Below are 13,373 nucleotides of genomic sequence, written 5' to 3'. Positions count from 1 at the left end.
TGGTGAACTGCATGGCCTGCTGCTGTTTCTCTCTCTCTTCATGTGTCAGTCATCCTCTGTGATGCATTAGTAATCAGAATCAGGTTTTATTGGCCAAGTAAGTTTGCACAAACAAGGAATTTGACTTGGTAAAGTGACTCTCAGTGTGCTTACACAAAATATACAACACAATACAATACAATGCAATACAAACAAACAAACAGTGCAACAGTGCAATGGGCTAAGGAGTTTAAAAAAGTATGTACAAGGCGGAATGGCTATATACAGTAGCTGTGAAATGTTGCACAACAGTAGTGCAAAGAAGAAGTGGAGAGTGCGAGAAGTGCAGGGATAAATATATAAATATAAATATATATGCTACAGTGGGTTAGTTGTTCAGTAGTGAGACGGCGAGGGGGAAGAAACTGTTTTTGTGTCTGGAGGTTTTGGCGAACAGTGATCTGTAGCGTCTACCAGAGGGGAGGAGTTTGAATAATTTGTGTCCGGGGTGTGAGGGGTCTGCAGTGATTTTTCCTGCCCGTTTCCTGACTCTGGAGGTGTACAGGTCTTGGATGGTGGGCAGGTTGGCACCAATGATCTTTTCTGCAGACCTAAGCTGGCGCAGGAAGTACATCCTCTGCTGGGCCTTCTTGATGATGGTGTTGATGTTGGGTTCCCACTTCAGATTCCGGGAGATTGTGGATCCCAGAAACCTGAAGGATTCCACAGCCAACACAGTACTGTTGTGTATGATGAGGGGGGGCAGTGCTGGGGGGCTCCTCCTGAAGTCCACTGTCATCTCCACGGTTTTAAGCGTGTTCAGCTCTAGGTTGTTGCGACCGCACCACAGGACCAGCTGTTCAACTTCCCGCCTATATGTAGACTCATCATCATCACGGATGAGGCCGATGACTGATGTGTCGTCTGCAAATTTTAGGAGTTTAACAGATGGGTCTCCTGAGGTGCAGTCGTTTGTGTAGAGGGAGAAGAGCAGTGGGGAGAGCACACATCCCTGAGGTGCACCAGTGCTGACTGACCGGGTGCTGGATGTTGTTTCACCCAGCCTCACCTGCTGCTTCCTGTCGATCAGGAAGTTTGTGATCCACTGACAGGTGGAGGCAGGCACAGTGAGCTGGGTGAGTTTGGTGAGGAGGACTTCTGGAATGATGGTGTTGAACGCCGAGCTGAAGTCCACGAACAGCATCCTTGCATAGGTCCCTGAGGAGTCGAGCCGTTGCAGGATGTAGTGCAGCCCCATGTTGACTGCATCATCCACTGACCTGTTTGCTCTGTAGGCAAACTGCAGAGGGTCCAGCAGGGGGCCTGTGATGCCCTTCAGATGGGTCAATACCAGTCTCTCAAAGGATTTCATGACCACAGACGTCAGGGCGACGGGCCTGTAGTCATTCAGCCCAGTGATTGAGGATTTCTTGGGAACCGGGATGATGGTGGAGCGTTTGAAGCAGGAGGGGACTTCACACAGCTCCAGAGATCTGTTGAAGATCCGTGTGAAGATGGGGGCCAGCTGATCAGCGCAGGCTTTCAGGCAGGAGGGTGACACACTGTCTGGGCCTGCTGCCTTCCTTGTCTTCTGTCTCTGAAAGAGCTGACACACATCCTCTTCACAGACCGTCAATGCCGGTGGGGAGTCAGGGGAGGTGATAACAGGGGGTGCAGATGATTGTGTGAAGTCTGAGTTGGAGCGGGTGAGGGGTGTGAATGTGGGGTGATCAAACCTGCAGTAAAACACATTCAGGTCGTCAGCCAGTTGAGGGTTCTCCATGGGGTTGGGGGAGGATTTCCTGTAGTTGGTGATGTCCTGCAGGCCTCTCCACACTGACGCAGGGTCGTTAGCTGAAAACCTGTTTTTCAGCTTTTCAGAGTAGCTTCTCTTTGCTACTCTGATCTCCTAAAGCCCGAATTATAGATCTGCGTCGGTGTCCGTCCGGACACATAGCCACGCCTTGGCAACACCCTTCCCCGTGGTGGAACGCCCATCCGAGCCCATCCGAGCCCTTCGGAGAGCTGGACGGACACCGACGTGCACCTCTCGATTTTTGTAACTTTTACGGATACGAACGGATAGCGACGGATACCCCCTTGGCTGTGATTGGTCCGCTAACGAAATCATTTCCTAACGACATAATTTCCGGAATCTCACATTTCCTGTTTCATTCCCTATCTGTTCCTATTCTGTTATAGAGTGTGGATCAGCCGAATATTTCTGTCCGAGCCCGGCCTGCGTCCGACAGAGTAGTGCCCGAGCCAGACAGCCATTCAAATATATTGTCGGAATCCAACCAGACATAGTCAATGTCTCAACTGTTCATACTAATGACACATTTACGTATGTTTTTTATGAATAGCCTGTAGACCGTCTCACAAGCTTCTTCTAGTTGATTATGAACAAACATAACAGAAGAGGTCTGAAGATATTTCTGAAACACTTATAAGGACGCTCAAATGACCGCAAATTCATAGGAGAGAATACTATCCCATCCTCACAGGAGACATCACAGCAATCGGAGCATATTTGTCAAACGCGATAAAAGATAGCCCTGCTCTGAAATATTCCCATTCCATACTGAATATTCTGTTTAGATCAAAGGTTTGTTTTTCGACACCGTGATATTTCAGATGATGGAACAGTTGAAATGAATGCTCATATACAAAAGCTAACCTTAACGTGAAGTGGAGTTAACTTGCAGCCAACACCATTGCATTACAAACCCTAACACACACACATAATGAGAAAGTAGGCTTATTACACCTGGCGATTATCTCGCCTTTTATCTACCATCTTTGAATAATGTAACTTATAAACACGTCGTTTTAAAGCGCTGTGGCCGTCCTGAAAAGATGTGTCAATAAATGAATTTAATCCATAGAATCCACGTTGACTTCACTACTTATTAAGATATTGTAACAAATCACGGAAGTGTGGAATATTTGTTATGGCTTTTAATTAAACACTAAACACAATACAATGTCAAAATGGCACGGGCTTTATGCCCTGCTACAAGTTATCACGAACAGACTGTGCTACCGTCACACACCTGTATAAACTCCGTCCCAACACAGAACAACGACATGCAATTAGAACAGTAAGGAACATTGTTAAAGAACATCGTTGGGCGCTGCATCATAGACATGTATATATGTCTATGCGCTGCATCACATCGAGAAAAGTATGTGCCCGCCGCACGGCATTATGGGGCGACTATGCCAAGTTAAATATGGAATGTTCTATGCCTTATCGCGCTGACTTGTCCCAGCCCTACCCCAGCCCGACAGCAAGTAAAATATTTAGTCCGAACCCCAATGAGTCAATGTCTCAACTGTTCATACTACTGACACATTTACATACGTTTCTTAAGAATAGCCTGCCTTTATTAAACTCGAGCATCAACAGATGAATGATAAATGCACTGGCTCACACAAACAAGCCCCGTTAAACGCACAAGCGCGCACAAAAGGGATATAAGCATATTGAAATGAATTATTCACATTGCAAGAACGGAATGAAATGGCCTACACATTACACACGCTATGCATCTGATATGCCTAAATAAAACTCACGTTATATGCTACACCAGAAGAGGCGCGAATAAAACAAGTCTTACCATTGAAGATTATCTTTTTTCTTGAAAAATGTAAGTACACGGACACATTCCTTATAAAAGTATCTACATAGTCCAACCATCGATGTTTAATCCATGTTGTGGAGAAAGAGGATGGCATCAATCATATTTCATTAAAGCTTCACACTTCTTACATTGGACATATCAAACAGCCTCATTAGAATCCGCATAGAATATGATGCCATCCGACAGAAATATCTCCATAGGCCTACAGTAAATTTCCCCTCGAGTGTCGTTTTAAACTCTCCAGATGACAGTTTCTTTTTTTAAAAACTTTAAGTGCACAAAGTTCGTTATAAAACGATCTACATAGTCCAACAATCGAGGTCTAATCCATTTACATTTAGTCATTTAGCCGACGCTTTTGTACAGGGGAGAAGCATGTGAAGCAAACACGTTTACTTGACTACTTATTAAGATATTTAAATATGGAATGTTCAATGCCTTGACTACTAAGCAGAAATATCTCCATACAGTAGATTCCCCCTCGTTTTGTATTGTTTTAAACTCTCCAGATGACAGTTTATTTTTTAACTTATTCCCTGATACCAGTTTGCCTCCTGTAATCGCGTTGTCACAGCTAGGACATAAAAAAAATCCCCGCACACAAGAAGGCTATTATCCTAAATGTGATTTATTTTAGTCTCAAAAACGAACTTCTCCATCACGTGAGGCAGACACGTTGACTTGACTACTTATTAAGATATTTAAATATGGAATGTTCAATGCCTTATCACGCTTATGTTTGAAAGCCATTGTTTTCAGCTTGCAGGTGCTTTTGCCTCTGGCCCAGTTTGTCGGTTTTGACGTTCATCTTTCTCCCCCAACCATCCAGGTTTAATAAATCCGCGTTGACTACTAAGCAGAAATATCTCCATACAGTAGATTCCCCCTCGTTTTGTATTCTTTTAAACTCTCCAGATGACAGTTTATTTTTAACTTCTTCCCTGATACCAGTTTGCCTCCTGTAATCACGTTGTCACAGATATTTATTTGCCCAGTCAGCTTGTTGGTCTTGACGTTCAGATGTTGCGCCTAAACTATCATATCGTCTCGTCACATGATCAAATAGAGACTTGACATTGGACAACAGCATATATATTACCCAGCAATCATCATTACAAATCTGAATATGACAAAAAATACCAAAGAAAATGAGATAGTATTCATTTCATTGAATCGTTTTTAATAGTTTCTATAGTGTATGTAAGATAAGCATATCATTTTGTTATAGATTGCTACTATTTTTCACACAAATAATACCTACCATGATGGAGATAAGTTTGCCTTTTCAAGTGAATATATAGCGTTAGACAGACTATTCATTGTAATGTAGTGTGTCTCAAAGACCCATGTGACTACACCTGTTGCTCTTGATGACGTGACGGCTGGGAGGAGGGAGATAAACAATCGACGAATTCTATCACTCAAAGAGGTCGCGTAGTAGCTCGTCTGTGACCAAAAAACCGCTGCTCCACCCACTGTTCTGGCGGTGAATTGTTTTCAACACCCACAGCCGTCGAAGAAGTATAAATCAAAAACAGTACGTCCGAATCCGTCCGAATCTGTTTCCCCGCCCATCCGTAAAACGGACGGACACCGACGCAGATCTATAATTCGGGCTTAAGTCAATGTGTTTCTGGCCTGGTTGTACAGGATCCTGTCCCCACTCATGAAGGCCTCCTCTTTGGCTTGACGAAGCTGCTTGAGCTTTGCTGTGAACCACGGTTTATTGTTATTAAAGATGCGGTACGTTTTGGTGGGTACACACATGTCTTCACAGAAACTAATGTATGACGTCACAGTGTCAGTGAGTTCGTCTAGTGATGTAGATGCAGCCTCAAAAACACTCCAGTCAGTGCAGTCAAAGCAGGCCTGTAGCTCCAGCTTTGACTCGTTGGTCCATTTCCTCACAGTTTTCACCACAGGCTTTGCAGATTTAAGTTTCTGCCTGTAGCTTGGGAGGAGATGAACCAGGCAGTGATCGGAGAGTCCCAAAGCTGCACGCGAAACAGAGCGGTATGCATTCTTCAGTGTTGTGTAGCAATGGTCGAGTGTGTTTTTGTCCCTGGTGGGACACTTAATGTGCTGCCTGTATTTCGGAATTTCGCGGCTGAGTTTTGCTTGGTTGAAATCCCCAAGTATAATCAGAAGAGAGTCTGGGTATTTTCGCTCCGTGCTGGTTATCTGGTCAGCCAGGTGCCGTAGTGCCTCGCTAACGCAGGCTTGAGGTGGTATGTAGACACCGACCAGAATGAAAGAGGAAAACTCCCGCGGTGAATAAAATGGCTTGCAGTTAATGAATATGGATTCTAGGTGAGGAGTGCATATTTTCCATAGCACTGTGGCATCTGTACACCAACTTTCATTGATATAAAAGCAGATTCCTCCTCCCCTTGTTTTCCCCGTTAATTCCTTAACGCGGTCCGCGTGGTGGAGTTGGAAGCCCGGCAGATGGAGGATGCTGTCAGGGATGTACTCACCAAGCCATGTTTCAGTGAAACACAGGGCGGAAGATCCTGATATATCCCTGTTTATTTTGTTGAGGAGCAGCAGTTCTTCCATTTTGTTGGGCAGAGAGCGGACATTTGCCAGATGTAACGAGGGGAGCGGAGTTCGGAACCCCCGCTCTCACAGTCTAACCAGCGCTCCGGCGCGCTTCCCTTGCCTGCGTCTCCTCCAAGCTCCACAAAGAGCTGCTGCTCCACCAACCAATATCTCCAAAAAAGTTTCTGGGTCTGTAAAGTCCGGTGAAAGGGTTTGAGGAAAGGAATGTCGAACATTCATGAGTTCTTCTCTTGAAAAAGTAATCGTAGAAGGATTGCTGAAGACCGTACAAATAAACAAAAACATAAAAAGCACAAGAGAGCGCACCACCGTGTCGACCATCCGCGGCGCCATCTTGGTTGTGGGTAATGTGACTGACTCAAGCACATCATCGCTGAAAACAACACAAAGCTCAGAGAAACATGGGGTGCCAGATGTGTGTGAGTGACTGTCAGTCTCAGCAGGTGATGCAATGAGGCTCTCAGCAGGTGCTTGCTGGTAGCACCTTCCTCTCCCCCCCTCCCTCCCTCTCTCTCTCTCTCTCTCTCTCTCTCTATCTCTCTCTCTCCCCCTCTCCCTCCCTCTCTCTCTCTCTCTCTCTCTCTCTCTCTCTCTCTCTCCCTCTCCCTCTCCCTCTCCCTCTCCCTCTCCCATGGGAACTCAACACCGTGCTGCAGCCTGTCGTGACACCTGCGGCTCCCGGCATCATGTGCAGCACCCTGAGCGGAGCCGTAGCCGGAGCGGTAGCCGGAACCGGAGGCGTAGTCGGAGCCAGTCCAGCGCGTGACATCTGATCTGGGCCTGAGCTTTCCTCTCACCTTAATTAGTTTGGCCTCCACTCGCTCATGTCACCCACCCATTCTCTGTGCTGATGGAATAGGAAAACACCAAACACACTCACACACACTCTCACACACACACACACACACACGCGCAGGTACACAGATACACGATGTGTTGTGCGTCCAGCGAGGGTTCCCCTTGTGAGAGTGGGATGCCTGCAGTAGTGGCTCTGATTTGTGATGTTTGGTGAGGGCCACGGCACAGTGGGAGGAGGTAAGAGGATATGCCTCCCCTGCGCTCCCTCAGCCACTGTGAAATATTTATCAGCTCTCTCTCTCTCTCTCTCTCTCCCTGTCTCTCATTAGAGTTTGGACCGCGCTATCAGTCCATGCCGCTGCTCTCTGTATCCCTCACTCTTGTTCCAGCGTTTGTGTCATTTTGTCCTCTCTTTTTTATACTCGTTTTTTTCTATCAGCTGCAGTCATGTCATATTCATATTCATAGTGTCTCCATCTTAACACACCAGATAAACTCATATTCATAGTGTGACTCCATCTTAACACACCAGATAAACTCATATTCATAGTGTCTCCATCTTAACACACCAGATAAACACACTCATATTCATATTCATAGTGTCTCCATCTTAACACACCAGATAAACACACTCATATTCATATTCATAGTGTCTCCATCTTAACACACCAGATAAACACACTCATATTCATATTCATAGTGTCTCCATCTTAACACACCAGATAAACACACTCATATTCATATTCATAGTGTCTCCATCTTAACACACCAGATAAACACACTCATATTCATATTCATAGTGTGTCCATCTTAACACACCAGATAAACACACTCATATTCATATTCATAGTGTGTCCATCTTAACACACCAGATAAACACACTCATATTCATATTCATAGTGTCTCCATCTTAACACACCAGATAAACACACTCATATTCATATTCATAGTGTTTCTCCATCTTAACACACCAGATAAACACACTCATATTCATATTCATAGTGTCTCCATCTTAACACACCAGATAAACACACCCATATTCATAGTGTCTCCATCTTAACACACCAGATAAACACACTCATATTCATATTCATAGTGTCTCCATCTTAACACACCAGATAAACACACTCATATTCATATTCATAGTGTTTCTCCATCTTAACACACCAGATAAACACACTCATATTCATATTCATAGTGTCTCCATCTTAACACACCAGATAAACACACTCATATTCATAGTGTCTCCATCTTAACACACCAGATAAACACACTCATATTCATATTCATAGTGTCTCCATCTTAACACACCAGATAAACACACTCATATTCATAGTGTCTCCATCTTAACACACCAGATAAACACACTCATATTCATATTCATAGTGTCTTCATCTTAACACACCAGATAAACACACTCATATTCATATTCATAGTGTCTCCATCTTAACACACCAGATAAACACACTCATATTCATATTCATAGTGTCTCCATCTTAACACACCAGATAAACACACTCATATTCATATTCATAGTGTTTCTCCATCTTAACACACCAGATAAACACACTCATATTCATAGTGTGTCTCCATCTTAACACACCAGATAAACATATTCATATTCATAGTGTCTCCATCTTAACACACCAGGTCTCAGCCCCTCAGTCTTCACAAACAAAACGCACATGCTCTTTCACTCTAAGCATCACACACTTAAACACACACATACTGTGTTGTGTGTATATATATATATATGTGTGTGTGTGTGTGTGACTCAAGAGACAGAGGGGACACCTTGGATTGATTGAAGGACGTCCATCTGAGACTTTGGATGGCCCAGAGCCACTTCACTCCGCTCCCTCGGAAATGATTAAAATCAGGATTAGCATCAGAGAGCTGGACAGCATCAGACAGCTGGACAGCAGCACACAGATGAGCCACGCCAGGCTGAAGAGGGACTGTGGAGGACAGGGTCACTAAGGACTGCTGCGCTGCACATAGGCAGACGGCGCCCTCTTGTGGAACATCAGGGGTAGTGCAGCTCTGAGCCCCACTGTGAAAACTGCAGTGAATACAGATGGTGTGAGGGCTGGGCCCACAGGCTGCGCTATTCATTGAAATAGATTAATTACATAGAGGATGGAATGTGACTCATTTATTCTTCTTCTTTTAAACTTAAGTAATGGTGAGCCATTGACGATAGACCCAGTGCACCCTTCTACATAGAATGTTGAACACCTTTATATTCCATACACTTACATTCTACTGAAATACTTTTGGGATTGTATTAAAGTAAATGGCCAGTTGACACAAACCCTGATTGCTTTGTGGTTGAAATGGTGTCTGACCGTTTATTGCTATGCTGTATTTTACTCCTCCTGTGTAAGCGTTGTGTCATGTCTGTCACTGAGAGAGAGTCACCTCCGACTACAAATACTCTCTTTCTCTGAAGCACCTGAACAGAATATGCAGAAAACAGTTAGTGCTGTGACTGTGCGTGGACTAGAGGAATGTTACATGTGAGGTTTTTAGCACGAGGTACAGCAGCACATGTGAGGTTTTTAGCACGAGGTACAGCAGCACATGTGAAGTTTTTAGCACGAGGTACAGCAGCACATGTGAAGTTTTTAGCACGAGGTACAGCAGCACATGTGAAGTTTTTAGCACGAGGTACAGCAGCACACGTCTTTCTAGATGTGCAGCATTCCTCAGGTGTGTTTGATACGGTGACTGATCAGGTGCCTTATCCTGTCTGATCATGGGATCTTGGTTTCTGTGGCAACAGAGACTGGCCTTGATAGCATCTAGTCCTTCAGCACGTGCGCAGGGACAGAAACTGAGCTGTTATCTAATGTTCCCTTTTGCTTTGCTTCTTCCTCCAGACGCACAAGATGAATGGAATCTCAAGACCACCTTTCCTCGCGTGAGTATCTCTCTCTGAGGACCCACTCTGCATAGGCCTTGCATACCAGCCCTTACCTAATTGAAATCTGTTGGCTCTGATTCAGACTGACAGAAATGGTTCAATCAATCGTTAACACTTCTTTGATTCGTCTGTCAGGGTTCTTTATATATTAAAAACCTGACAAACAAAAAGGGGTCCTCCAAAATCTCATCTCATATAGGGGTTCTGACCAGAAAGCCACCGAATGTGGAGGGGCCCTCAGTAACTCTTTACTAAAACCCTCTGTCATAAGAGACATGACATAGTCATAGAGATGTTAACAGGCAAACGCCATACCCTTTAATCGGTCATTAGGACTGTCGATGTAGAGCAACAGGCCAGTGCCATGTTAACATCATCTCTAACTCTCAGAATGTGTTGATGTAGAGTAGCAGGCCAGTGCCATGTTAACATCATCTCTAACTGTCTGTCGATGTAGAGTAACATATCAGTGCCATGTTAACATCATCTCTAACTGTCTGTCGATGTAGAGCAGCATGCCAGTGCCATGAACCCAATGATCCCATCATCTCTAACTCTCAGAATGTGTCGATGTAGAGCAACATGTCAGTGCCATGTTAACATCATCTCTAACTCTCAGGACAACTCTCAGAATGTGTCAATGTTAGAATAGCCCATTATGTCACATGCTTATAGGTTATTAAGCCATGTCAATGTTAGAATAGCCCATTATGTCACATGCTTATAGGTTATTAAACCATGTCAATGTTAGAATAGCCCATTATGTCACATGCTTATAGGTTATTAAGCCATGTCAATGTTAGAATAGCCCATTATGTCACGTCCTTTTAGGTTATTAAGCCATGTCAATGACTCATAGTGGCATGACACACTTGGAGCACTGAGGGCCGGCTGTCAAGACAACTTAAGACAGGATTAGCCCATCTCCATAACATGTTCGTGGCATTGCTATGACTGCGGTTCAAGTAAAATGGTGCATTCTTTGAATGGTTCTTCTGAAATGTGTTCTGTAATTATTTCCTGTGCTTTTGAAAACTATATCTACATGCTTTAGATTTCTCCTCAATGAGTGCGGTGCAGACAGGCTCTAGAGAACGGCCTCAGGCGGAGAGAACATGATGACTGTCAATTTAAAAAAAGATGCCGTGCTAAAACAAAGATGTGGAGAGTTTGCCTGATGTTAAGTGGCGGAGATGAAATGTGTTTTAAGGCCCGTTGTGTATGGATGTGATTAACAAGCTTTCACCCCCCAACAGAGGTGGAGGAAACCCATTTGCTACGGTCCGACTCCGACCCACTGTCACCAATGACAGATCGGCTCCCGTCGTCTGAGGCATGGGCGTGGGCATGGGCATGGGCAGAGACTGGGTTGGTTGGCACAGCAGACGGACGTCTGAGGGAGATGATCTCACGGATCTCCAGTCTGAATTCATCTGTGTTCTTTAGATGGGTAGATGGCTGCATCCAATCAGTCTGACACTGTGACCTGGGACTGTGTGAAGTAGATTTATTTATGTACCTTTGAATGAAGTATACATGTCTCTTTTAAATATCTTTTTAAACATCAGTTCTGACGTTGCCACTAGCGATATAGGCAATTTATGCAACAAAGCAAGATGACAGGATGCTTAATACAAGTATCTAAAATTGTACATGTACAATTCCTGCTGTATGTAGATAGACTTTTAGCTGTGTATCTTGATACCTTACACTGTATCTTCTTGAAATCACTGTTAAGGATATCATGTTGCCATAGGACAAACACTGAATGTATAATACTATATGTGGGGCTGATATCGACTGAACATCCCTCTGATAGTGTTGCTTGTGTTGTTTTGATGATGTGCATTATCTGGTGACAATAATAGTTTAAATACCTACTGATATCTCTATTACATATGTGGACTCTAGGACGAGAGGCGTGTGAGCACACAGTAGCAGGTCAGTATCCTTCTATATGTGCAGGGATTGGTCTGTGTATTGGAAGCAAGGCACTGATAGGAAGCAAAGGTTGGACTGGGACACCAAGCAGACTCAGTCCATGGTCATAACAGAAGAAGTTGAATGAAGAGACTGCGCAGGCCTGGCTGTCTGAGAATGACTGCGAATGCTTTGGGAGACTTTGGGAAACTCATACCTTTCACCCAGGATAGTTTAGGGGATAGATTCAACTTCTCTCATGAATGCACAAGCATTTTTCTTCTAAAACAGTAGCAGACAGTTACAATAGAGCCTTTCCATGCTCTGTGAATGTGTCCCTAAGCATGGACTTACCGGTAATCACAATCTGGCATCATTTAAGTGTTTCTTTATTTTCATCAGCACTTGTGGTTTCAGTGCCATGGCCCATCTCCTGTCTGCTATGTACTGTCTGCTTCCATACAGATTCCACTATTATTCCACTATTCCATTATTAGGTGTTTTTGCCCACTGTGGAAGAATAGATTTGGTCCTCACAGTGTAAGAGAACACCTTTGCCTTAACCTCTACTTCACCCCTTTACTTCCATCAGACACACGGAAAGACATCTTGTGGAGGTGCAAGGTTAATACTGTGTTTTTCCCTTCATTACATTGACGGCCATTTCAACTTGGCACTTCAGGGAAGCCATTCAGAGGCCTAGTGCAAAGCTTTTTTATTTCCTCTGGCTGCTGTTGATGATGTGACTTTAGGTTACATACTTGCTCTATGAAGATACAAATAAATGTTTTATTTCTGCACACATGGATGTCATTTTTTTCACTTCCTATGTTTAACAAGGTCAGTGAAACCAGCACATATTGACAGTGAACTTGAGTGGTTAGTTTTAAAATAAGACAACAACTTTTAGGGCAATTAAGGATCAAAAGAAGTCCAGTATTGAAGTTAAATGCTAAAACCAGCAACCGAAAAATGGTAATGCAATGGAATCCTATGAAGCCAGCAAGTCAAAGTAAGCTGCTTGTTTCCCCAGTGACAGGCTAGTAGATGTCATAAGGGTCTGCCAACATGGAAAGGATCCCTACGCGGAGACCTCTCTGGTCAGCACAAAGGATGCAGATGATGGCAAGAACGATAGACACCCCTCTAGTTAGCAGCACTGCGGAGGTCAGTGGCTGGCTGTCTCCATCATAGAGGAGGTGCCCCATCTTCCTCTAAGCCTACACCACATGACCCTGAGAGCACCAGAGAACCACACCCAAGCAGAGAAGCAGGTCTTATTCACAAACACAGCACTCTGACAGCGCACTGATACGCTAACAGAAGGCAGAGCTAAACTAAGACATTAAACATCACAGAATACAGAGTAAAGCTAGCTCTTCTGAACATTAGATCTCTTCTAAACAGCCTTACACCGCATGTGTAGGGGCCAACTCACTCTCTTGGTCATACCCTGGACCTTGTCATCACAAAGGGACTCAATATCTCTACAGCCATCAATGACTTATCTGATCATTTCTGTGTTCTTTGATGTGTCTGTC

General features: G+C 44.1%; 1 protein-coding gene across 2 annotated transcripts in view; it reads left to right on the top strand.

Annotated features, from left to right (window-relative positions):
• Positions 1-12,632, top strand: part of baiap2l1b (BAR/IMD domain containing adaptor protein 2 like 1b) — a 51,226-nt gene extending 38,594 nt beyond the window's left edge. For both annotated transcript variants that reach the window (XM_031570110.2, XM_031570118.2), the window contains exons 13-14: positions 9,869-9,909; positions 11,169-12,632. In XM_031570110.2, coding sequence (XP_031425970.1) covers positions 9,869-9,909; positions 11,169-11,244 — 117 coding nt within the window. In that variant the 3' untranslated portion in view covers positions 11,245-12,632. The remainder of the gene's footprint in view (positions 1-9,868; positions 9,910-11,168) is intronic.
• Positions 12,633-13,373: the final 741 nt, after the last annotated feature.

This window comes from Clupea harengus, chromosome 1 (assembly GCF_900700415.2).
Source record: "Clupea harengus chromosome 1, Ch_v2.0.2, whole genome shotgun sequence".
Taxonomy (NCBI): Eukaryota; Metazoa; Chordata; class Actinopteri; order Clupeiformes; family Clupeidae; genus Clupea; species Clupea harengus.
Note: the sequence above shows the minus strand (reverse complement) of the source record. Positions and strands in the feature narration are given on the sequence as shown.